The sequence below is a fragment of the Hippichthys cyanospilos genome, chromosome 2 (assembly GCF_059441005.1).
Source record: "Hippichthys cyanospilos isolate Australia breed blue-spotted pipefish chromosome 2, RoL_Hcya_1.0, whole genome shotgun sequence".
NCBI classification, from domain to species: Eukaryota; Metazoa; Chordata; class Actinopteri; order Syngnathiformes; family Syngnathidae; genus Hippichthys; species Hippichthys cyanospilos.
Window position 1 is genome coordinate 13,796,987 of NC_142370.1, and position 27,462 is coordinate 13,824,448.

At 41.0% G+C, this 27,462-nt stretch overlaps 1 protein-coding gene across 1 annotated transcript; it reads right to left on the minus strand.

The window, feature by feature from the left end:
• Positions 1-1,322: 1,322 nt before the first annotated feature.
• cckbra (cholecystokinin B receptor a) lies at positions 1,323-26,479 on the minus strand. The gene is made up of 5 exons (XM_088408970.1): positions 25,586-26,479; positions 18,871-19,119; positions 11,658-11,919; positions 7,472-7,602; positions 1,323-5,500 (listed from the first exon to the last, which is right to left on the minus strand). Exons 1-5 carry the CDS (start codon positions 25,725-25,727, stop codon positions 4,920-4,922), a joined length of 1,365 nt encoding a protein of 454 aa, XP_088265096.1. The 5' UTR covers positions 25,728-26,479; the 3' UTR covers positions 1,323-4,919.
• Between the last annotated feature and the right edge of the window lie 983 nt (positions 26,480-27,462).

Genomic DNA, 27,462 nt, shown 5'->3' on the forward strand with positions numbered 1-27,462 from the left:
TGATTTACTGCTGTGCTCCATTGGTATTATCTCGCAAGACAAGTGCTCACAAGTAATTGAGGCCCGACGCATGTAATGCAACATCTTCATTGAGAACTGATATGAATGGCAGTGGGAGAAAGTCAATATTTTGCACAGCCTTCCGGCTTTTAAGACTGGCATCCTTAATAAACACATAAAGACATAGGTCGTTGTATTGTGTAAATGGCATTTATGTTCCAGCTAGCAGAATAGAAACGAGAAATCTTTTTTTCATATGCAACATCTTCTACCGCCAGCCCCCATCTCACCATCATGAGTTGTCGAATGAAATATGCTATATTTGTATGCAGTGCTTTTCCTGAGCTAACAAAAACATATTGGTTTATGTTGCATGACACAAAGGAGAGGAGGCTGAGGAGAAGAGGAAAGGGCAGAAGTGGGTACATAAATTATTTGAAACTGCTGCACCAGGGTTGGAAAGAAGACAAACGAGCTGTCTATGGTGCTATGGTTATGCCGTGGGGAAATGGGCGGGGTTAAAATAGGCTGCCTCCATTTACTAGACGCTCTGCAGTTGCCTCTCATTACTCAACTGGGTTGCAGATGGCACTTTGGACAAATAGCTTGAAGGGCTGGAGGTTTACGATCTACGCTACAAGCTACAACTACATGCTGTGCTTCCAGAGGAAGTGAAGGGATTTACTAATTGACAGCACTGTCGTGAGAGTCGCAAACTCCAGATTAAAAAACTCACGTCCGATTGTAGTTGATTGGTTTCACATAACATCCGATTTTTACAAAAAATGCTTATTGCAAAATGCATGCCCAGGGTTTTTTTTCATATATATATATATATATATATATATATATATATATATATATATATATATTTTTTTTTTTTTTTTTTTTTTTTTTTTTCCCGACAGCCATGTATAATAATGCTTTTTAAAAAAACTGCATATAGTAGAGCTTTTTTAAATGGCTAGTCCCATTGGAAGTGGGCTAGCTGCGTGTCAAGTTTGTGTGGTCAACATAGACTCATGTTTGAGTCAACTCAATTGCAAGTTAAATAGCAATTCTGAGACACTTTGCAAAATCGGATAGCAACACGCAGGAATGGATGGCTCGCCTTGAAAAATTGATCGCCTATTCAGTCGACTGATGCCAATTGAGAGCTTCGGAGAATGACTTAAGGCTGACCAAAATTGACGCCATTATTCTTACGTGCTTCGTGTCACAGTTCAGAAGCTAATTATACGGGGGGAAAGCATGTGCAGTAAAAGCAACTTAACTGTCCTTTTAACATGTACACACACACAAGTAGATCTCCCCATTTTTATTACATTAAGTATAAATAAGACAGTAGCCTAAATCACGGGAAAGAGTCAACACATTAAATATGATTAACATCGATAACCCCACATTACTGTAATTACAAAAGAGCATGTTCACATTAAACAACTAAATATACGATACACTAATGCAACATGGCACAAGCAGGCACCACATATGGCACATTCTAACGAATAAAAATAAAAGCTTTGGTTACCGTATTCACAGATGCGCAATATTAATAAACATGAGGTCAGACAACCCCTGCCGCTCCTATCCTATCTTCCTGCATTTGAAATTAGTTTGGTTTTTCACAAGATGTGTGTCAATGTAAACACTGTTGTACTTTTATGACAGCGCCATTTTGGTTGAATGGGGCCGAACCAAGCAAAAACAAACAGACAAAAAAATTTGCAGTCACTTATGAAAAAGACAACTTCTAATTGTTTGTGTGTGTTGCTGTATGAATATCGCGTGAAACCGAGAATCCAATCGATTGAGAGAGATGATTTGAGCACTGTTTCCAAGCTTGCGCGTCGGCGAAGAAAATGCTTCAGAATGATTGCATTGACATCGTTTACACATCTCAAAAAAACAACAACATACTTTTGAGTGAATGAGTTGACATTTCATTTTCTCAACTTTGGGGACCCGGTTGAATTTACTCCTCAGTAAATCTCTCATTTTGTTGTTACCTGCCAGGAGGTTTCCACATATCGCTTTGTGGTGCGCCACAGGGTTAAATAAGGTCACTAATGGTATAACGATTCAATTGCCAGTCTTCCACGAAGGCCGTGTGAGCGCAATGCCCATTGAGTGACCATTTAAATGCTTCCCTTCCCCTCTAAAAGTGTGCCTTGTGATTGACTGCTGACGAGTTCAAGCTGAAGTCTGTCTGTAGAAAATAGATGAGGCTATTAGTTTTGTGTCGTTCCAGAGCTAAAAAGATGTGTATTTGTTTTTGGAACGGATTTGAGTCTCATCCAACACAGTTTATGTGTTCCTTAAACTCAGACATCTCTGCTTTTAGAGGAATGCCAGTTGAATTGTGCCTTGAGGGATTACAACTGTTATAAACTACGGTATTTTCCTCACTATAAGGCGCACCTAAAAGGCTTAATTTTTTTTAAAAAGCTGATGGTGCGCCTTATAATCAGGTGCGCCTCATATGTGGATCAATATTGAGAATGGGATCCGTAGATGGGGAATGAAATGATAAAGTAAGCTTTACCTGTTTCCTTTGTGTGTTTACATTTGAACAACGTTGGTCATATTCACATTGAGGGTGCGCCTTATAATCCGGGGCGCCTATATATGGAAAAAGTTTTAAAATATGTCATTAATTGAGGGTGCGTCTTATAATCCGGTGCGCCTTATAGTGCGGAAAATACGGTAAATTATGTGAAATCCAAATTCAAGTTCTCCTTTTGCTGTGATTTCAGGCAGTCAAGAAAGATTTGTAGCGTGCTTTTCTGTTGTCAAATAAATCTCGGACACCTTGGACAGCGGTTCTACCTTTTTTCAATATTTTACCCCCTGTGATTTTTTTTTCTGCAAAGTACCCCTAACCAGCGTAAAGCATTTTCACATAACATCCTTTCTTGCTTCGTTGTAAAACAAACAAAACAGTTCTGGAAAAAAAAGTCACTCTAATACATCTTAGCAATAAGTTACTTAATGCAATTACTTTGTTCTTAATTTGAAAAGTAAATGTACCATTCCTCTCATGACATTAAAAAAAAAAGAAAAAAATGGATCCCTGGGAAAAAAAAACCCGTGTTATAATCTCACATCAACCCGTTTAAGACTCACAGTTTATAGACGCTGCTTTAATTTGGATTCTGGTTTTTGCTTAGAAACTTCCCTTAGTACAAGACTGCTTGAATTCCATAGACGCTAGGGGTACCTAAATCTAATCCTAACTTTACATCTGAAAGTTAGCATGAGTTACTTCCGACAAACCTTTGCAAAAGAAGAGATGATGTCATCCTTTCTAGCAGCAGTATTCAAGCAAAAAGAAGCTTTCTGCATTTTCATGCTGGAGACTTGCATCAGTGATACTTAACGCACCGCCAACAAAAATAGTTAGGAAAAGGTGTCGTACTCATTTTTCAACAGTGCCGTCCTTTCCTGTTTGAAAGGAAGCATCTTTTCATCTCGCCTTGAGATTTTGCACAAACTCTAGTAATCAATGTCAGGGGGCAAACATTGAAAAGAGCATTTTCTTGAGCCTTCTAAACCTCTGAAAAAAGCATATCTGTCATTGCAGTTTTGAGATAGCAGGTATTCAGCAATTAAACCACTGAATATAATTGTTAATCCGGCCTCTACTGTTTTAATCCTGTGCCTTTGCGTCTTCGGGTGTTTCCGGGGTTGTGATGTAACAAAAGCCAGTGCTAGCACCTTCTGTCGGTGAAGGTTTGAGGCCTCTGTCGGCTCCCGTTGTCTAAATCCCCTCCTCAAATTCTAAAACTTTGCTGGCCCTTGACTGTATTGGAAATTGTATAGTATCTTCAGTAGGTTCGGAAACACTTAGTATGTGTAATTAAAACCTAGTTTATATTCAAACTATGTTGAACAATGTCCTAGAAGTGATATGGATATTATTCAGTGATCAATTTTAACACACTTCAAGCTTTTGCTCCCTTATGACGTAATAAGATCGCTGTCAAAAAGGCGTATCCGTGTTTTCAAATGGACGTATGCGTGTTTTCAGATTTGTATCAGTGTTTTCAGATTTGTATTTGTGGTTTCAGATTTGTATTTGTGGTTTCAGATTTGTATTTGTGTTTTAAGATTTATATCCGCGTTTTACCACTCGTATGAGTGCGACTCCCGCGAGACACGTACGTGAATCTTCCTTCGGACGCATGGAACTGCCTTTGCACGCATGGATCAATGGAGTAGGATCTGAAAACACAAATCTGAAAACACGCATCCAAATCTGAAAACGCGCATACGTCTGGAAACACAGATACACCTTTTTGACAGCGATCTTACTCCATACTCTCTGACATTTTGGTTAGATTTGACTTCAGATGAGGCCAATTGCCTTTTGCCAAAACGTTAGGGTGGACTATTCTTTCAAGCAATTCAGCTAGCCTTACAAATAAATGGTAATAAGGCAAAATTGTTAGTTGTATTTCAAATTCGCAGACATCTACAAGGATACAAAGGAACTTAAGCAGACGAATCAAACAGAGCGAAAGGCTGTTGGTCATATAGCCAACTTTTGTACAGCTGGTGACGGATCACTTCCAATCGACTGGTAACCAGTTCAGTGTGTGTTTTTTTTCCCCCCAGAGTCCAAGGGTGTACGCTACACATATCCCATGGCCAGATACAGTACGCAGAATGTGTTAATAGGCCTGCATGGAGAAGAGGGCCCTCAGTTGATCCATTTTGGTGTTTCTAGAAGAATGGTTTGGTGTAATAAATAATCCGTGAGGAAAAAAAAAGTGAGGCACTTTTCTTCAGGATGAGAACGCAATTGCTGCCCATTTGTCCGTTTGACATTCTCCAACACGCTCCCAGAACGAGCAACCAAAAATAAGGCTCAGCAGATGATTTGATGAGAGTAAAAAGACGAGGTCAAATGAGGCTCGTCAGGTGGGCGTGGTGCCCACGGTGGTGTAGCTGTACTTTGACACGGAAGTGGCCATGGTGGTGGCCATGGAATGGCCGGTGGTGCCGTCCTCTCCCGCCTCCAGAAGGGACGGGCAGCACCTGCGACACAGGCGATTGCGACAGCAGCAGGCGAAGGTGGACAGCAGCGCCTTGCGGAAGCGGGTGTTCATGAAGCAGTAGATGACGGGGTTGACGCAGGCCGAGGTGTAGGACAGCAGGTGGATGAAGGAAATGGGGATCCCTGAGAGGGCTTTGGAGGCCGCTTTCAGGTCAAAAGCCTTCCAGGTGTTGGCCCAGTACAGCGGCATCCAGCAGACGAAGAAGAGCGCCACGATCACCAGCAACATTCGGATGACCCGCTTTTTGGCCTGCAACTTGGCGTTGGAAGCGTTGCTGCGAGCGCGCTCAGTCTTGGGCGGGGCGATAGAAGGAGCGGTGGATGATGGCGTTGATGAAGATAGGGTAGGGAGCTCCATGGTGGAGGACTTTTGGGGAACCTGAACGTAGCAGCCGTCGTTGTCGTCGTCGTACGACTCTGCGACGGTGCCGTTTCTCAGCTCTGTGGAAAACAGTTGATCTTTGACTCAAGATCTCAACATAGAGTCATGCAAAAATTTGCTTCGTGGCAGCGAGGTCGCACCAGTTATGATAGCGGTAGTTTGGGGCTTTTGTTGCAGTTACCGTAAATTCCGGATTATAATATGTAACTTTTCCCCCATATTTTCAACCCTGCAGCTTTTAATGTATGCAGTTTGTGATTTTTCTTTCCGTAACGGCAAACTCATACAGGTCAGCAGCCACATGGAGGAAAATCTCACTCGAGTCGGCCAGACTGGTAAAATCATCTTATTTAATTCTTGTCAATTATATGTGGATTATTGCTACGCGCGCTGGCCTGGTCTCGTTTTCCTGCAAATAGTGTCGGACAACAGTAAATATATTGTTGAAAAAATATAATTAAATGAAATTACAAAAAATAAATCCCTTTTTGTCTATATATCGTAGTATAAAATTTCTCCTTAACTTGCATGGAATTAATTAACATTTTCAGATTTTTTTCTCTCCATAAAATACATATTTTTGTAGAGCACAAGTTAAAAAAAACCATAAATAAATAAATGAATTAATTAAACACAATGAAACACAAATACCCAGTGCAAGGAAAATGCTTATATATGTGGTTGTACAACTTCTTTTCAAGGAGTACAGTGACGTGCAAAAAAAAAAAAAAATAGACATTAAAATGGTGATGTACTGTATCTGTTTGGACATTGAGTGGTACACAAGAATTGACACCCATCACAGTTGAAAAGTCTCAAAGAAATCATGATGTCACGTAAACTACAGAAATGCTGTGTGCTAATTTCTAAGCTATTTATAAATTAATAAACTAATCAGGCAGCTGAAAACCTGATGTTTATTATCATTTCATTAGCTGAGCCTTGACCATTTGATATCATGGTCATGGTATCATCTGTCAAGTGCAAGTGGAAACATTGTTTTTTAAAGGTATTAATTGTCCTTGAAAAATAACTTTGCTATCAAATAAATTATAGACAAAATGGTAACTTTTCACTGATGAAAATGACAAATGTAGTAGCCCTTTAAGGAACAATTTTGGTCACTGGCTTAACAGACTAAAATGAAACATTTTTCAATAGATCTGAACTGAAACAGGCAAAAAAAAAAATCAATGAAAAATAAATTGCTCAATAGGACAGATCACACTCAACATTCCACTTTAAAACAAGCGTAATTAATAATCCTTTTGGCCATAGCCAAATTTTATTATACCGCTTCTTGTTTTAGGCTCCTGTGCTGTACTTAACTCCTCATTCTACATTCCTTAATGTTATATTCTTCTATTACCACAAGGTGCCTTGAAGTGGCACGAAATGTGACCAGATTAAAGCGCATTACATTTTATTAGTCCAAAAAGCTTTCACCATACACAACTGAACAAAAAAATAAATACAGATGGCAAATTGATAGAAAACACTGTGCCTTGGGTTAGGGTTAGGGTTAGAAATTGGACCTAATGTGGAATAGGGCTAACCTGCCATGTTTGTCTTTTCGACTGTTCTACAGGCAATCAAATGGCTTTGGCTCATCTTCTCACATGCCAGGGCTTTGCGGGTAGCAAGAATACTGTACAAGCCGCCAATTTCTTAAAACGATACTGTGGGGGTGTTCTTAACAAACGGCAATATGGAATGGGAGCACCGTATTCCCCTTTCACCTATTTATCCTGCACATTTGTATTCAAAGCTGTTGCGCTGCACTATGCAGGGAGAAATGAAAGGTTATTTCAAACAGGCATGAAAAGTGACATACAAGGATATTTTGTAATCTGGTGCTGAGGATAGCTGATAAATAATTCTCCGCCTCGGGCATACACATTAGCATTTGAAGCGAGGCTCTCTCTTTTTCTGTAAAATTTGTACCAAACCACATCACCTAATTGCACAGAAAATATCCCATTTAAGAGTCATGAGAAGGGCAACAATGTTGTTTTGCAACGGGATCTCACCAGTGGTCTCCGCTTTGTTCTGCTTGAGTTCAAAGCGCATGCCCCGGTAAAGCTCTCTGGAGATCAGCCCGTAGGCTACGGCCATCACCACTCCAGGAATGAAGAAGAGAATGAACAAAAGTAGCACATACCTGCAAAACAGCAGTGAGGGAGGAAGATGGGATACAGCCACTATTGATCCGGCCGAGTGCAAAGAAGCAAACAGAAGAAGGCGATTCTCTTCAAGGTCAACAAAAACAACCGTACATTCATAGCCTTCGAGACGTAATCTAGGCGCCCATTATTTTGAACACTTGTCCTCACAAGATTATTCATGACAGATGTTCAAAAAGCTATCTCAGATATTATTTGACAACTGTACAATGGTGCTGCCAATGAATTACTGGGAAAACCTTATCGTGTTCTATGTGCCTTAACATGCCATTCTGACAAAAATTGCATTTGCGGAATATAGCCCAAACAGTAAAATCCACCATTTTTTAATCCATTTGCCAATTGTCGACTAAAAATGACATCACAGTTGCTCAGGGCTCAAGTACCCACTTAGCACGGCTCACCTGTTTTCTGATTATGGTCACGTGACAATCGCACACCGGGCTGTGATGTCATCACCTGAGACCGGAGGAACTGCGATGGCATTTTTAGTGTGGCAACATGGCCGCCTCCAGAAATCTATCAAAACTGATGTACTTTGTCGATAAAGTCGAATACAATATCTATCATAATATTGTTTGGACGAGTAGGGTTGCAATAGAGCAATTTGATGTTGATTTCGAATCTGAAATCATTCCAAACGTTTAGGAAAGCATTCTGCAATCAATCACAAATGGAAAAATTAATCTGTTTTTCACTTGATGTCTTTTTAAATATATATATATATATATATATATATATATTTTTTTTTTTTTTTTTTTTTTTTAATTGTTTCTTTTGTAGGCGGGCTGCCATGTATTTTATGCCTAGATAATGTCTACCGCCCTCCTGCGTGTCAATTGGAGTATGGTTGTTTGTGTGTGGATTTGTTGAGCAATTTTCTGCCACCTGTATTGCCAAGGACTCCCTGTGAGAAGAGTTATTGAAACTCAATGCAACCTTTGCCGGTTAAATACAAATACATAAATAAAACCTATTCCCTTTTCCTTGAGGGCTAGAGAAGAGGAAGCTGGAAATGTGGCCAGACTCATTTGTTGTCCCTGGAGTGGTAGATGCCTATTTCAGAAAATGGAAAGCTCTAGACTTGTAAAAATAAATAAATAAATAATTGAGATAGAGAGTGTCAAAAGTGTCCACGGTCCCCAAGATTAGCCACTTCTTGTGGTGGTACAAGTCAGCTAGAATGTTTGGTTTTTTTTTTCAAAAGGCCTGTGAACACAACATATTCAGTATTAGAACAGACACTGCAAACGGAATTATTTCAAGGCTGCTTCGAAAATGTAAAGCGCTACTTAAGCACGCGTGTTGTGACGACTGCGCTTTTGTTACTAACGGTTTATGTCGCGCTTTCATCGAAACCACTTCATCTTCAAAAAAGCGGCAGCTAAATAACCCATTGCGTGATACCGTATGGGTTCATTTGAGCTTTTTCCCCAGCAATATGAAAATGGACGGTAATAATTCTATAAATCGAGCTGGTTCGGGCCAGGCCTGCACCCTCTGATATACTGATGCCTTCTCGGGCACCCCTTTGAACATATCGCACCCCTTTTAAAAGAACAGAGCGCTTTGTTCCGGTTTCAGCTGGCCGATTGAAACCGATACACGAGAGGATATTAGCACTTGCTGAAAAGGGCCTAAGCCATGAAAGATATCTCGCATTGTTCCTACATCACCAGATTGAATAAAGGAGGCAGAATCAATGCTGAGCAATTGAACCTGATTGGGGAACCAATAATGAGCAAAGCTTTAATCTGACTTCAAAGCGGCTTCAAATCAAGTAGGCTGCCTTCAAAACTGAACGCGAGCGCTCTTGTTCACGAAGGCTACGGACTAGACTAGTTACCGCTGGTCCCAGATCTCCAGGTAACTAGCTTCCCATAATTTTATAGAAACGTGCCCTTTTAAATTTGTCAGAAGAATTTTGTTGGCCCCATTATTGCGCCTCAGTGTGAAGCAGCCCACACTGGAAAATATTTCCTCAGTCTCCAGCCACTTGTGCTGACTTTTAAAAGACCTTAAGGGAACATGTCAGGTGGACAGATTGCTTTGTAGACACCGAGCAATTAAAAGTTTCTCCTACGTGGACAATAATTCAGCGCTTTTGTCTTGGATGAATACATTTCATTGTTTCACTGTTATTTTTTTTTTATTAGCTATTTAACCCACAATCAAGTCTGTCATTTCTCTTCATCTTAAAGCAATACGACATAAAAAAAAAACCAAAAACTAGATAGATGCTGACAGCTTTTTTTCCCCATTTGATACAAAGAGGGCAGTTGTTTTGAATGTCTATTTATGATTACTGCTATCGTCGCAGAAGCTCCAAAACAACAGAATAAACAAAATGTTTTATCCTCACGGGAAATGTCGTCTTTCCGCTTGTGTCGATTTGGGCCTCGCCATAATCTACAAAAACGGAAAGCTTTAAAGCACGTTCTTTTTTAAAGGCATTCAATCACTATGGCTGAAACTGCAGAACACCAATATGTGGTTGTTATACAGGGCCGTCCCTAGCCAATTCGGTTTCTCTTATATATTGGGCCACATTTTATATTGCGCCCCCTCCATCGATGATTTATATACACTTTTAGGTTGTAATGTTAATTTCATTGTGAATGAAGAATTTCCTTGTGTGGTATAATAACACTATACATTGGACAATAAAAACATTTTGGACTCTCTTGAATTTTTCATTCATAAGCTAACTTGACTTTGCCACTTTCAAAAATATAATGCATGAGCCGCGTGACTCGCTAGAGAAACCGAAATAATTTTAACGCATGAATTCATGTCTAGACTTTTTTTTCAATGTACTAAAAATGATATGAATATTACTGGGCAATGCTTTAAAATTAAATCTAAATGGCCTGTTCTATGTTCAAATTAAGAAGTCCAGTTACTTTATACTGTATGTACACTGAATCCCTATTTGAGAGGGGTTCATTCAGCCACAGAAAATTTGATCTGGGTTTTGTTCAGCTGTTTTTCAGTCATTAAATTAGTTACTGGCAATGAGAAGGATAATACCCATTTTTTAATATGACAGCTTTAGATTTTTTCATGTTTCACTTTTCACCACGACAAATGGGGCTGTCTAACACAAAATTGTTTTTATATTCCCCAAGCCTTAGCTTTCACGACTCTCTTGGCCCGCAGGTAAATCTTGCTACATTGGAAGCTTCCCCATCCCCCTTCACATATGTACTCACTGGGTTAGAGAGGTATGTTTAATAACCTGAAGAAGGTGAAGTCCTGTATTAATGGTTTTGTAAAGACATTTCATGACGCACGGGATACTTTTCTACAATTTTTTAAGCATGTGTACTTATTATTTAGATTGTATTTTTTATTCAGTTAGAATTGTTCTTTTTTACGATTAGTATTATGTATTTATTATTTTTCGCTCTCTCTCTTTTGGGAGTTATAACTCCTATGTTGACATGTATATAAGTGTATGTGTGTATATAGTTACTTGGCCTTTGGGTGGGTTAGGGTTGGCGTGGGCTGGAAAGCATATAGCTGTATTCTTTAAAATGTGACTTGCTGAATTTAATCATCACTGGATGTTGGGATTTGTTTGGAAAACATTCACTAAGTAGAGTTGGAAAAAAATGTTACTCCATGGAATCTTCTTACTCTCATATCATTTAAAGTGCAACTATCACATCATAAATGTAGAATCATACAGCAACTTGGTGGACACACAGATGTTTTTCAATGAGGCAGACATACAATGATTTTAATTTCAATCGCCTAGTTCCTATTTGATCCTTACACTGTTTAGATTTATTTCAATTTAGCCGTCTTCCTTTTTGACCTGAAATTAGGATATTAGAAAGGTTGAGTATAGTTACATTGATCAATTTTCAGCCAATTTGGGTGCCCTGGAGAGTCCACGGCACCCTTGGCATATGCCTATCTCGCCTAAAAGGGGGCTCGGCCCCTGTCGCTCTTTTATCTTTTATCAAGGAAGCGTGTGTGTATTTTTCACTAGTGAATGGACTAAAAAGGATTTTTTTAGCATACATACCAGCTTTGCTCCGCCTGGTGACTGGGCCAGGTGAGGCGACACATGTGGCCCACGGTGCCGTTGGCCTTGGGGAAAGTCTTGATGATGCTGAACACGGGATAGGGAATCATAATGAGCAGGGAGAGCACCCAGGTGGCGGCGATGACGCGGTATGCGTGGGATCGCGTTTGCCACGCTCGGGACTTGAGCGGGTTGCAGATGGCACTGTATCGCTCGATGGCAATAGCCACCAGGCTGAAGGTGGAAATGCTGACAGAGAGCCCTATAGGAAAGAGAACAGTAAGGACTTACACACTTGGCAGGTTTATCTTGGGGTTACATACAAGATACATCTTTAATCTTAACTGCTATCCTATTATTGTAAAATAAAAGGCCAGGTACGCACAAGGACATTTGTGCTGGTTTCTTCCCAGTGTCCCTTCTCATTCCATTGCATTCCATTCAATTCTACTTTATAGGGCTACCCAATTAATCGAAATTTGATCGCGATCACATTCTTGGCTTCCACGATTAATTAAGCTGATCATCAGCGGTATTAACATTTTAGCCGGCTACCTACATGTCAATTCAAGCACTTTGTCATCCTACCACCAGGCGACAATGTTTCCCACATGTTTGCATGACAAAAGCTTTTCTCACCCTCATAGAATATTTACCAGTGTGAAATGCCGTTGAGTTTCTCATCCGATTCCTAATCTATACCGTGCTAGCTGTCAATTGAAACCCATTTTGAAAAATCCGATTGGCAAAAAATTGGAATAAATTCGGTTTGAAATGACTGAAAGTAACATTTGAACTGATAATTGATTAAAAATTTGCTTAAAAGTAAATCATGGTTTTAAGTACGCTTCATTTTTTTTCATTCGTTTTTACTCAGCAAGTAAGTTAGCTATGTTGCCATGTTTATTAATAGTTTATTACAGATGATTTTATAATTTATTATTTGTAAGTATCAAGCCTTGAAGCCTTGTTCATACACCACTTGTTTAAAAAAGGGCAATAAATTGACATGTTTGACCAAACATTATGAATAATCTTGATTTCAATATTCTAATAATCATTATGATTTTGTCCATAATCGTGCAGCCCTAATCCCTTGGGAGGGTTCCCTCAGGAAAACTGGGGTCCAGTACAACACAGCTCCATAGTAGTACAGGAAGAATAGAGTGCAAGCTCATCATAAAGGAGTAAGAGTAATAAAAGAATACATTAATAAAAGAATCTCAAATCCAATACGTGAACATTACACTAAACAAGGGAAAAAACAGAGTAATACACACACCAGGCAGACAATGCAGCATCCGTCAAAGTTGGCAACACAAAGATGGCAGCAGAAAGTGCTGAGTGCTAACATGCTAAAGCGCAACTGTGCGGCAGGTTCTCCCTCCCCTCTTCTCCCTCGGTCCCTCCCCCTCCCACCAAGTCTGATGGCTCATGGGACAAATGAGTCTTTAAGTCTATTGGTTCTGCACCTAGGGAGAAGCAGCCTATTACTAAATGTACTTTCTTGCGCATTGATGACAGATATAATAGCCTAGAGTTTTTGTCATAGATCTCCTTTCCACCACCGTCACCAGGGGGTCCAGGTTCATATCGAACGCAGAGCACGCCCTCCTGATAAGTTTGTCCAGCCTGTTGGAGGTCCTTTTTGATATGTTGTCTCCCCATATGTTAAAGGATCGTAGTCGCCTCAGAAAGTACAATCTGCTCTGGCCTCTCTTGTACAGGTGGTCTGAGTTGCATAACCAGTCCAGCTTGCTATCCGGCCCCACCCCGAGGTACTCGTAGTGCTCGATAACTTCCACCACTTCCTCCCTGATCACCACTGGCCGTGGTCCGGCGTCTTCATCAGCTGTGCTGTGAGTGCCACCGGTCTGTAGTCATTCAGCTCAATGGGACGGTTCTTTTTAGGAATTGGAAAAATACAGGATGTCTTCCATAAGGTGGGTACTTTACCTAGTCGTAGGCTAAGGTTGAAGATGTGCTGGAGTCGTTCACCCAGTTCAGCAGTGCAGGTCTTAAACATTCATGGGGGCTCCTTATCTGGGCCCATCGCTTTCCTGGGACCAACCTTCCTTAATTCCCCCCCGACCTGGCCAATGGTTATGCAGGGAGAAGAGTTTGGAGAAGGGAGGGAAGTACAGTGTTGTTGTTGGGGGGGGGAGTTGTTCAGTCTGTTCGCTTCCTAAACTGTCCCACTTGCTGTAAAGACAGACTTTGTCCAGTGGCCTGTGATGGTCCTCATGCGACTCTAAGTCAGCTTCTGCTCCACCTTCCTCCTGTATCCGTCCTTAGTCTCCTTCAGGGATTCCTTCACCTCCTGCTGTGCGGATTTTATTGCCTCCTTATCCTTGCTCCTGAAGGTCACCTTCTTCCTGATAAGGACAGCTTTGACCTTTTGAGTCACCCAGGGTTTATTGTTTGGGAAGCAACGCACTGATCGAGTGGGGACAACCACGTCCAAACAGAAGTTTAGGTAATCCGTCAAACAGTGTGTCCGTCCCTCAATGTCCTCGCCTTGTGAACTCAACAGCACATCCCAGTTCATGGCTTCAAGGCAGTCTCTCAAGGTGTCCTCCACTCCAGGCAACCACTTCCTGATCAAGAGTCTTGCAGTAGACTGCCTTTGTACCGGAGGGGTAAACTGTGACTATATATGGACCAGGTTGTGATCAGACTTCCCCAGTGGCGGAAAAGGGGTGGATCTATATGCATCCTTCGCATTGATGTACAGTAGATCAATTGTCCTGTTGTTCCTTATAGGACAGTCCACTGCATGGTGGAAAGCAGCCAAGGTGGAATCCAGAGAAGCGTGATTAAAATCTCCAGGGATAATAACCAGCTCCTTAGGGTGCTGTGTCTGCAGCCTTGCTGTCACTATGTGGATCTTCTCACAGGCAGTGAACAACATCTTTTAAAAATTGTCTCATAAGACTATGCTTTGGTCTGAGATATGTTTGGACTAGATTTGTTCAAAGCGAGTCGACCAGCCTTAAACGGGTTCCATGTTTTTAACCAGAAATCCTCATGCATGTGGGGAAAGCTGACATTTGAATCATTTAACTTTATGGACTGTGACATGAACAGAATGGAACCACCCTGGCAAACTAACAGGACAACAGTGAAAACAATGAAAACCAAACGTTCCCTCGGTATTTTTATTTTTTTTTAACGTTCCTCAGACAGTAAGAAGCTTTTTTCAAAGCAAGTCTTTTCTCGTCGACTTACAATGCTCCCATCTCTGTTCATCTTCAGAAGCATTGGGGCGTATTCCAAAGTGGTTTTCCTTCGTGTAAGATCACATGATGGCATGAGATTTCTGTCTCTCAGGCCAGACTTTCGAAAAGGAGTCTCAGCTTAACTCGGCTTTATTTATAGAGCACTTAAAACAGTCTCTGTTGCAAGCAAAGTGCTGTATATGGAATTTAAAAAAAAAAGTTTTACAAGAACTGAGACAATTTACAAGTAATTAGAGAAAACAAGTAAACGCCCCCCCCAAAAAGTAGGCATTGCCAAGACTCAAGGGTCAAAAGCGAGAGAATAAAAATGAACTTCAAGACAAGTTTTAAAGTTCCACAGAGAGCCTTGCCTGACATTTAACAAAAGGTCATTCCAAAGGTATGGGCAACGAGCAACAGCGTTTTGAACCAACTGGAGAAGCTTGACAGCTATCTGGCTGACTACAGCATAATGTGCATTACAGAAACCTAGCCGTGATACAACAAATGCATGGATTACTACTTTAAAGGGATGAAGAGAAAGGAGAAGCTTGACCTCTGATGAAAAAAACGAGTTAACGAGCATTCTCTTTTCACAGGTGGGTCTGGTACCTATTCGGCTTGAACAGTAGGGGTCAAAAGTAAATATGTTGATTTCAGAAAAAAAAAAAAAACATACACACAAATACAATACACCTTTCGGTTCACAGAATGAATTGCATCGTGCAATCAATGAAATTATAATCATAGTTGCCATGCGTTTGTGTTACTAATGGGTGAATGGCTGTCATATTTAACACGTATGCTTATTTTAAGATGAATCATGTACTTTAAGATTTTTTTTGGTTTAAACTCAAGGTTGTGTGTTAACTACTTACATCCAGGTCAATTCTTTGCACAAAGTCCTCATATTGCTCACCTAAATATCTCTTGTGAATGAGAGGCCCGCAGAATGATCTTATCATCAAATTTCATGATATATATTTAAGGATACAAGTTATGGCATAAATGTAAGTGTAATAATGACATCTGCTGTACATTTAAAATAGCCAATCAGCAAATATTGGCCATTTGGCCATGTGGTGTTGGAATAATTGGTCATGCTTTTGTTCAGGACCATCCAGGTATTTATCCTAAAGAAACGGTGTACCGATTTTGAGTTTTGGAACCAGAGCTCTCAAAACGTGCAAGCTGAGGTCGCAGTCGCATCCTGATTAATTGCTCGACTTGAGCACATCTGCTCTAATGTTTGAACGGACCAAAAACGTAGTGTCGTTTTCTGTTGACAGCAAGTGAAAAAAAATAGTTTTAAATGGTTTCAAGTCATTTTCTACAATTGACAGCAATACAGTAAATCTCAAAGATGGATTTTGCCTGAGCTGGCAGTAAATAAGTTAAATGTCTATGAAAAATAGTTGAGCGTTCAAATTCATTATTGATCAAATCTTTTCAATTGGGCAGGTGGCTAAATAAGTAAAGTACCCCTTTAAGCATCAGATTCCGATTGCCCAAACAGAATTATGCCCGGCAGGATAGGTTTGAGCGCACCTCTGATTTTACCGCAGTATGTCAAGCGAGAGTCCATTTCATTTGCTTCCGAATTTTCTCACTTGGCGAGAGCTCCGCGCACACTTCTTACAAGGGCCCGGAGCTTGCTAATTCCGATTAGGTGTGCCAGATGAGTACAAATGATGCACTGACTCATTTAGGCTGGATCCAAACAGTGTCACGTAATAGGAAAGGTGCAAGCGGGTTAGTTTCACAGTGGACGGTTGCCAGGCACCTCGAAATGGTCTAATGTGCCTCTCATTGGGAGGGCTAGCAAATCGGTCGGTAAAACCTGTCAGTAATCCGTCGCTCAGTAAATCCTTCTTTGGAAAGGCCTCCATTTTTGGCTATGGTTTATTACCTGCGGAGTTTTTGCGAGGAGATGACATTCCCAAGGAAGCTCTAGAAACAAATACTCCAGGACAGAACCGCGGAGATCATTTCGCTACCAAAGAGGATTGAATGGGTTCTTTTATGAATCATTAAGTCTTGAAGGGAAATTTTCACATTAGACTGCTCAACAGCTGCAGTAATTTTTTTGAGCCTTGTCAATCTCCAGCGCCCTTTCATTCCCCCATCTATGCAAATGAACTCATCCCTCATGATGCCCTAAAACGTGAATGACTTAGTGTCAATTCCTGCCCTTGAAAAGCAGTTCTTTCGCAGCTCATCGGAGAGCGCATAAGACAAATATACATTATGCAAAAGGAAGCTTTGGGGCAAAGGAAGATGGAGCCAGTGCGTTGACGGCTAATTGCATCACACCAGCAGCAACAACTGCACCACATGGCATCATAAACTTGATTAAAGACAACACACTCACATCCACAGCAAATGTTAAATTTAGCTAATAACTGCCACTGACAGCATAGCGGGTCCATGATTCACGTGATTATTAAGCTCCGGGGGTCGATGCTTGGCCAGAAGGTAATGCTATATTATAGTCTAATTGCCATGCGGTAAAAAGAATCTGTTCAAGACTGTGTAGTTTAGCTGCTGAGGAAAGAAAACGATTGACTGGTTTGGAATGAAACCGCTCCCCGCCGAAAGGAAAATTTGAACTATGGATATTTGGGACAATCGCTTAAATGTCTTCCACCTCGTTGTTGCTCCCGCATTAACGGCGCAAAAACCACGATAGGTTTCTCTACTCATTACTTAGCGTAGCGATAAAGTTGGGCTGTAATACTCTGGCTTAAGTGATAAGACAAGCTTGATGTCGTCCATGAGACCATTTTTGACATTAGTTGTATTTCGACGGAAGCAAGCAAGCATCTACGGTAAGTTCTTATGACTCGACACCAGTGTATTGTTTCACTGGACCCTTGCTCTCCGATATTCTGCGAAAATCGGATTGTTGCTCTCTGCACAAAACATGCATATATATATATCCAAGATGTCAAGTGTTCCAGTCAACCGTCCCTTATGCTTCACTCTGACTAAAAGCCTGACGAGGATTCCTGAGTGGGCGACAGCTCATTGCCAAGTCACACTTGCAAAGACGTGTGACCGTCGGCGCTCTTTTGTAGCACGACGGTTCCCCTCCGACAAGCAAAGTGAAGCCTTTTTGAGAGACGTGCTTGTTAGATGTCAAGCAGTTGTCAGAGGGATTCCAAAAGTACAGCACATTTTCTGATGGGCTGTCAACCACAGGAAAAGACCTCGCTCTGCCAGATAGAAGCCCAAGAAAATAAATTCTGATTGAGAGTCTTTGATTTGGGAAAGACATCGAGCAGTTGGCATGAGAGGGTCTGTGCAATTTATATCAGCGAGAGCGTTGGTGTCAAACAAGATATGGCCTGCCACATTTCATGTGGCCCAAGAAAATCAGGCATGTTCACTTCTATCATGCTTGTGATTCATCATGCAGTGTTCAGAATGAAACATTACAGCACCATTTTATTTTTTGGGATTCTTCACTGCATTCCTTGCAAAGCTGTGCAAGCACAGATCCACTGATCGATGTGAACACTAGACTCACCGATCCTGTTATTCCTCACTATGAGCTATACGATAGCAAAAATAAATTACAAAAATGAAAAAAATGCAGCTCACTGGCAAGTGGCTTTATTTGAATGAAATAAAGAACAGCTGGTTAGCCATTTAGGCCCCGAAGTAACTAGCTCACGTGGTCCTTGGGGCTTACCCATATTTGTGTGCCATGTAATAGACAACGGCTTCTATTCAAGTGCCAACTTTCTCACAATTGCTTTGGCAACTTAGTTCAAATGAACTTTTTTTCCAACTGAATCAACGGCATGTCTGCCGGTCGCATCCGAGTGGTGCTCGCCATTTCCATCCGCCTCTCCAACTTGCGTAACGCTCGTCCTCGTTAGGGCCGACTTTGAGCAAGCAGCTTTGGAGTAGGGCTCAACTATACGAATGCTGCAAGCAAAATAGGAGAATTCACCGTCCCTATGCGCAGTCAAAAAGTGCTCCATTCTCACCCATGAAGTAGGCAACCGTTTTGCACATGGCGGCCCCGAAGATGAAGTCCTCCAGGATGTTGGGGATGAGCGTGAAGGGCATGCAGAAAACGGCCATCATCAGGTCGCTGATAGCGAGCGACAGCAGGAAGGAGTTGGTGACCGTCCTCATGCGCTTGTTGAGAACGAGCACGACGATGATGAGCAGGTTGCCAAACACGCTGAGGAGGAAGATGAGCGTGTAGAGCACAATGCGCAGTGTGTCCATCTCTGAGGAAAGACCAGAAGCACAAATGGGATTTACAACATTTTGTTTTCATTCCATTTAAAGCCAGCGCAGGAGCGCAGCTAGGAAAGATTGCGCACTCAATTAGAAGGAACGCATTCATCAAAATTATTTCTCACGCTCGGGTCCGCAGAGAAAAGAGGAAGACCGAATCAAATGTCGGAAAATAATTGGAACGTTCATCTCAGCTGACAAAAACGCAGATGACTTCCAAAGGCGGCTTCATGGCCGACAGCAGCCGCACGCCAACCGCAAAAACTAGGAAAACCGATCAAAAAAGGACAGGGAGCCAATTGGATCTAGTAGTTCTACATTGAAGACTTGAGCCACAAAATAAACAGATTAGTGTCTTTGTGTCAATATTTGCCAGCTTGAAGATGAAGCAACAAACAAGTTTTAGCACACTGCTTTAGGAAGCATTTGTCAAACTGGAAAGGGGAGATTAAAATTAAATATCCGCCTCCAGTGTTTGAATCAATATTTGTACTCTGGGTTTTCCCCAAAAGACGGCAAAACGCGATTCCCCGTCAGTGAATGTCATTGATCATTTTGGGGGCACTCCCCTCGCTCGCCCGGCCTGTCAGCGCCAGTCTGTTTGAGAGTGAGAGCATGCGACAGGACGAGGTCGAGAAGGGCCGAGCGTCGCGCTGACTGAGCGCTCTGATTAACGATGGTGACGAGGCACAAGTCGCGAGGTCTGCGGCAGAGCCTCCAGACACATTTTGGCACGCCAAGTCACTCTGCATCCCATCCTGATCGGTGATGAGTCAGCATTAACTGCCTTTTACATTTGGTACTTGTATTTGTTAACCGTCATGCAAAAATCCCCACTGTGCATTTTCCAAAGTATATTCCTGTTTTTTCATGACATTCCTCACATTTGAAGAAACAATAGCGACTACCGTAAAGTCACTAATGCTTAAAACGCAACATTTTTTTCCCCACTGTTGGCAGTATTTTCACCTCTTATTTTCTACTCATTTCCTACAGCTGTGTTGGCAGATGGGATGGACGCATCGTTGGCTGGGCCAATTATTGCAGCTGATATTCAGCATTTTGGCCAAAAAAATAAATAAAAAAATAAATACGGGGTTATTTTGGCTCTGCACAGAGACTAGCAAAGTGAGAATTTCAGTGTTCATTTATTGTAAATTTATTATAAACATTTTATAATAAGAGGGCGTTGTATTACTTTTTTCCTTTTATCAAAGTGACAAAAAATACCATTCTCGATATACATACTTATACCATTTTTATAGATGATCTTATTCATAGTCCCCGCAGCGAGTTGAGGGGGAGGCACAAAATGTTTTCTCTTGCCTGGGGGGTGGATCTTTGCAAAAAATAATTGAGAAGCCCAGTTTTAAAAAGCCAGGTAAGAATTTTAGTAAAAAGTAGTAGAATGAAATTAGTTGCACATAATCTACAGTAAGTGACTGGTGTTAGAAAGCGTGCAAGGAGTAATAGCTCCTATGCAGAGGTGTACCGTGAAATGGAAGTAATGCACACGTAAATGGGAAATAAAAGTATTTTTCTGATGCACCATAGAGCAAGATCTTTGCTTGATTCAACTTTGGAAGCACAGAATTTGAGCTTCTTCGAACCTTCGCATAAAAAGCAATCGTTTGTCTGTGATCATTCCAGAAGCGATAATAGAAAGACAGTTCACCGTGGGGGACATTTTAATCACATTTCACCCCTCACTTGGACTGTATAAAAGCGAATCGGCGCTTGGCCCGCGTGTTACCACATAGTTGGCAGTAATCAGAAAAAAGAAAAAGACTTGCTTCGGCACAGATGTCAGAGATGGGATGCTCCCCCAAGAAGAACGCGGCCTTGTGATGGTTTGAAAATGGAATAATCTTCATTAGACACCAGCAATAGGCGAGCTCCCCTGGGCCGTGCCGAGCTATCCACTTTGTTTTTGCATGGATTCACTCAAGCCCGACAACGGTGTGCCACATTTATAAATGTCGGTTGGACATAAAAAGCCACACTCCAAATTGTTGGCATGAAACACTGGAGCAAAGCTTCCGAAATGCACTTCTTGTCTAACTGAGGATCATGGCTGGCTGCGCCATAATTTTGCTGCCTCTTGGGGGTCATTAAAGTTTCAACACCTCATGCCGTTTGGTTTTATAGCTGTGCGACGATGAGATGCTTCGTAGCAGACTGCCAGGCATGATTGACTGGACCAAATAACCTCCCGCAGCAAAGATTGTCTGCTAATGAGCAGTAGTAATTGACGGGGCCAAAGTACAGCCTTCCTGTAGTTTTTGAAACAACTGTCAGTTTTGTCCAAATATCATCCAGCGCTTACTCATTTGTGTCCTAATGCAGTTTAAATATGACTCATAACCTGAAAATATGAATCAATCGATTTTCTTGTTTTAATTGTCACATGGCACAACATGATTGGTCAAATAGCACACATCATTTTGCTTTGGTAGGGCAAGGAATCAATTTCATGCAAATTTTGTATCTTTGATAATAATAATTAAATCCAAGACTTGTATTGATGTATTTTTTTTTAAATATTTCAAAATCTCAATGTCCAGAGGGCATGAATACTTAGACTTCATTTAATTAACTTAATTAAAATGGGAGGTTAAAAAAAAAAAAAAAAGGGTGAGATGCACCCCCACTCATTTAAACCTGCCATTCTATTAGGGAGTATAAAATAGCGGCAACATCTGAGATGGGCAAAAACGGGTAAGATTTGGTCCCTCAAGTCATATTCAACAACAAACTAATAACAAGAATGCTGTGTTTGGACTAGTGAGGCGACAGAAAATATATAATAGTAGAGAAACCTTCTGACTTGACTTCCCATTTACTGTAATGTAACATTAGGTTTGCCACGTATACCCTTCCCCTATTTAACACAATCATTCCTCAATGAATGCATGAGTATTACTCTACTAGAGCATTCAAAACAGCATGTTAAAAAATATACTTGTAAATTTTGTCTCAATTCAATGAACATGAACAGTATAAGAAAGGCACTTTACAGTGAGTGCACGGAGATTGCCTCAGCAGTGAATAGTGTTACATTGTATTACAGGTGCTGCTCCATCGTTTGTGTTCCAAATCGATGATTGTCTTGGGGAGTTGCAGTCACTGGAAACAGCACCTAATTTTGCCTGCAAGTCAAAGCGGGAGGGCTCGCCATCAACATGAGCGCCAATGGCAAATTTCCACTAATATAAAGCGTCTGAACGCTGGTCTCGCAGCAGTTTGCAAACTGGTGGCTGTTTTTAACCTAAGAAAGGTTTTTCGTACACAAACAAAGCTCCTCCTTCTTTGCGCTGCTTGGTGGGTTCTCATTAAGTGCTGGCAAATGAGTTCCTTTGACAGTAGTCAATGCGCAGGCAGTCTTCATTTTTGTAAGGCAATTTACTGATACAGCAGTATTCAACTCAATTAGTTCTTCTACAATGCTCTCCCACGGGGGAAGCACATTGATCCTCAGTTGCACGGACGGACTTCTATGCCTGAGAGCCCATTGGTTACATTACTGACGTGCTCAGCACGTATTCAATTACTTACAAGGCCGCATCAGGAGGTTTTGTTGAGCTTTTGTTCATTCATTTCCGCGATTTGTCGCAAGTGACAATTTTGAGTGGCCGTTAACTAGGAAACAGTGGGAAGCAAGAAGCATGTACTGTAGGCGTGAGCGCACAGCTATTTAAAGGGGGAGTCTTTCCAAGACAAGCGGAGGCTGAATTACAGCACTGCAGCTTCTCTGGAGGATTACATATTGAGTAAACTCCGCATCCTCTACGCTTCCTACAAACAAATGTAAACTTGAAAGGCCACGATGTCCATGTAACCGCCTCTGCTGCGCTCACATTATGGCCATAAAACCCAAACCATCAAAAGCAAATACATTCCAGGAAGTAATCACATTTTGGACGAGAAAATTTATTGCAGGAATGGATTATTTGGTTTATATTTTTCTCAAAATATTAACACATATAGCGAAGATGTGTATTTCTCAGTGTACATTTTGGCATGTATGATGATGGAACTGCAACCGCCTCTCCTCACAAAGGTGGCAGGCTTGCTGGTGCCTATCCCAGCTGACTTTGGGCAGTAGGCGGGGGACACCCCGAACTGGTTGCCGGCCAATTGCAGGGCACAGAGGGACGAACAACCATACGCGCACCCAATCACACCTAAGGACAATTTAGTGTCCATTATTCATATTGCAGCAGCTTATCGAGTGAGTGGTGTAACTTCATGTACCGTATACATGTCAATGTTATACTGCCCCCAGGTGAACAAAGGCTATTTTTTTTTTGTTGAAAAACAATAGAAAAAGGTTATTAAATGCCCATAAACCTTTTTTTTATTGATTTTGTTTTTAAAAAAATGACTTGAGTAACAAACGGTAACAAAATATCTTATTTTATAGCACCACTGCACCTTATACTGACGTGTTTCACACATGATAACGATCCTGGTTCTTTGCCCGATTATGCCATCGGTTCCGGAAAATTTCAGCTCAAAGACGATTGACGCTTAGTAATTAACCCTCGCTGGTGATTCATTGATTCAGCTTCAAGCAGGGATCCATAGCCTCATGCCGTTGAAAAAAATCCTTCAGCATCTTCCCACTTCTTATGGAAGTCAATCAAAAATCCTCACTCTCCAAGCAGCACAGCACCTTTCATTGACGTTTGCCAAGATCGCGTCTCAAAGCGTCACTTGTCTTAAAACACGCCAATTGCTTTGCCAAAAAGGTGGTTTCATATCGGAAAGCTTTTGAATCACACCTTTCTTTTTTTGTTGTCACCTTTTAAAAAATCTTGCGTCGTAAACTTCATCGCCACTTTGTTTCATCCATCCATAAAAAGATGTTACATAAATACAATTTGCTACTACTCCATATGATACCTGCACATCTCTTATGATGTTGCTACAGAAGCATGATTTCGCTTGATTTTCAGAAGCGAAACACTCCCAAATGATGTCAAAAAGTTGCTTCTGCTTTAAACACTCACTACAACTTTCTGCCACAAACCTTTGGTCGCTGGCAGAAGTGATTAGCAATAATTAATGATTCAATTTTCAATAAGTGGACAAGACACAAAGGTGACATTTGTCCGCCGGCCTGCCTTGAGAGAATACGACAGTATGTGTGCAAATGAGAGTGAATACAATGAATAATTTATAGCTGTGGCTGTGAAATAAATGGTGTAAATCTTATTTCTGGACCCCGCGGCCTTTCTGCGCTTTGTTGAGTCAGACAGTCAAGTTTGAGGCTATATGGCATGATTACTACGAGATGGTGGCTACAAGATCAATAAGAAGCCGGGAGAGGGTGAAATGGTCCCATTTTCTCCTTCGTTCTAGAAAATAATTAGACCTGCTTCATTTCTTAACAGTGGCTTTCTGGCCAGAATTCTTTGAGGCAGGACACGTAACAAAACCAATGCAGCTCACTTTGAACTAAGCCAGGTAGGACAAACTGCGGTTTGTGGGCTACGTGCAGCCCGCTCTTTATTCAAATTCGGGCCACCAAGCATTTATACGTTACATCCTGTAGTTTTTGCAATACTTTGTCTCAAAATTGGTATTTACAATTAACACAGTAATTCAACCCCATCACATGGGTTGCTTTCAAGACCCCTCTGCAATAAGTCACATATGCGCTTTACTAATATCCTATAGCAATACTCCCGAGGCCTGCTTTTATAGAATTTGTTTTTGGAAAGTTCTTTAAACACTTAAAATACAAACATTGAAAAGTTGTATTGAGAGCATGAGCCGTTAACAAAATTGTATCTCTTAACAGTACACCAATCCTACCACCCATTTACAAAGAACCCATTTCATCCGCATACAAAATTTAAAAAAATAATCAATAATCATGGACACATATGTATGTTATGAGACAAGAAAGTCTTTGAAATGTGTGAAGGAAAGAAAATCACACTTTGGGAAGTGTTTAGGGTGAGAAATTAACATTGTGACATGGTTAAAATCTCCAAAAAGTTTATTTTCCATTATATGGCCCCTTTAAAACCATGTATACATTTGTTTATATTTGTTGTTAAATCAAACAAGACTTTTTTGTTGTATAAGTTAAAAAAAAAGTCATTGTGAAGATCAGTGGCCTGAGGAATAGTTATTTTTATCATGATTGTGGCAATGACATTTTTTTTGTTTCTTTCATCCATCCATCTATTTTCTATAGCCGCTTATCCTCACACACATCTCAGGCTTGCTGGTGCCTATCCCAGCTGAATTTGGGCAGTGGGTTGGGACACCCTCAACCTTGTCGACCATTACAAAAAAAAAAAAAATCTCTCTTTCCTTTTCAAAGCTTTGCAAACGATTTAGCTGAAACCTAAACTCCAGTTCATTTGGAGACTCATCTTGAGTGAGTAAAGACTGCAACGAAAGGAAAACGTTTTCCTTTTTTATTTTTTTATTTTTTTTTACCTTTAGGTCTGTTGGTGGATTTCGGATCGGCCGATCTGTTTGTGCAGCTCGTGTTGAAACTGCTCACTTCCACGCTGGTATTCCACAGCTCCAAGCAGGTGGACGCGTCTGACGCGCTCACGTTCATCTCCTGCTGGGACATTCTCTCCGCCGTCTGGGTTCGCACCTGCGCGCGCTAGCTATCAAAGAGCCGCAGTCGAGCTTCGGTGAAAGCAAGTGGTCGGGCTTGAGAGAAACTTGGGCGCGAAGCAGAGTTCAAGACAAATAAATGCCTACAACGGAGAAAAAAACAGCCGTTTCCACTAAGGGCGATTGCTCGGGTGGCGTGAGAACAAGCGCTGACGCACAACGTGCACTGCAGAGATTGAGGCGCTACTGCGAAGGAATGAAGCTCCAAGAATTTAGCTCGCTCAATTCCTCTCTCTCCCGGCATTACCAACAGCCAATCAGGATGCTGCTGCTTTCAAGTTGCACCCCTCACCGACACCATGAGCACCGTCAGCATCGCGCGAGACACACCTGTCAAAAGGTACACATTTGCAAGAGCCAATAGTGGCCCGCTTCCATTCTGAAAAGAAAGATTTTCAAATAAAGGGTTATGATTTGAAACAAGAGCAAAGCAGAGAAAAAAAGCAAGCTTGTGTGTTTCATTAAATTAGAGCGCATATGGAATAAACGCCTTTTGCATATGCGTTTGCAATGTATTGTTTCAAATCCTGAAAAAAAAAAAAAAAAACATGCCATCGTGTGTGCATATGCAATTGAGCTAGTAAAATGGATAAAAAAGAAAATACTATAAAGGCAGGGGTGTCCAAATCTGGTCCTCGAGGGTCAGCAAGTTCAGCAGAAGCCCGATGATGATCCTGATCATTTGAATCAGGTGTGACAGATAAAAAAAAAAAACCTGGAAAACATGCCGAACAGCGGCCCTCGAGTTTGAACACCCCTGGTCTATGGTCTCTCGTTGACATCTGTCAGAATCCTCATACCTTCAAAAAGACCCTTTTTAGGAGACCCCAAAATTGACAAATTCGTTCAATCATTAGTATTGCATCGTGAAAGTGGGCTAGCCATATTCAACGCCTTAGGTTTGTCAATAATTTGTAAAGGTAACATTTGTATTCACTAAAATTTGTAGTCACAAATAGTATAGATTTTTGAAGAAAATTTGAAACTCACTAAATGTTACACACACACACACACATAAACATACACATGTGCACACCTAGTTTTGAGAAATACGCATTTCAAGTTTTGGCAAAATTATTTTTCAGATAATCATAGCAACCAGTACTTAAGGAAAACCTTATTGACCCAAAACTTTCAGCATATGTTAAATGACTACTGGATAGCAAATTCCAATAGCAGATAATTAAAGGTGTTTAAATCTGAGATTCAACACCTTACACTTTTAGAGTTACAAGTTTAACATCTCAACAGATAAAAAGGGGCAAAAATTGTTCTTTGGCCTCAAAACCAAAAGGTTTCAATTTTTGTCATTTTAGTGAATATTTGGTGGAAAATAGTCTAACTCAATTTCCCATTCTGTTATGTAAAATGTAAAGCCTGTTTGTTTTTTGTTTTTCAGCAATAGCCTAATGACTTATTGACATTGACACTTAACCTAACCCTGTAGCCTTTCACCCCACCTTCTCTTCCTCGCCAGATATTCTTTAACGCACTCAAAGGTCAACACGGGATGGTCCACCATGCTGCGGTAACTTTTGTGTCATCGCTCTATGGAGGTTTCCTTCCTCAGTACACTATCTGTTGTCGCAATTCGAGACCGGTGTTGCATCTGCACTCAGGAGGGACTTGTGACATCGTCACAAATAATCAACGGAAATGAAGGCTTTCTTGTTTTGTTAGCACATATG

Excerpts from the sequence above, each read along its gene's own strand:
- cckbra (XM_088408970.1), bottom strand. The coding sequence starts at position 25,727 with ATGTCCCAGCAGGAGATGAACGTGAGCGCGTCAGACGCGTCCACCTGC. Across the intron at positions 11,920-18,870 it reads AACGGTTGCCTACTTCATGG|GGCTCTCTGTCAGCATTTCC; the intron begins GTGAGAATGGAG and ends TCTTTCCTATAG. Across the intron at positions 5,501-7,471 it reads GAACAAAGCGGAGACCACTG|AGCTGAGAAACGGCACCGTC; the intron begins GTGAGATCCCGT and ends TGTTTTCCACAG.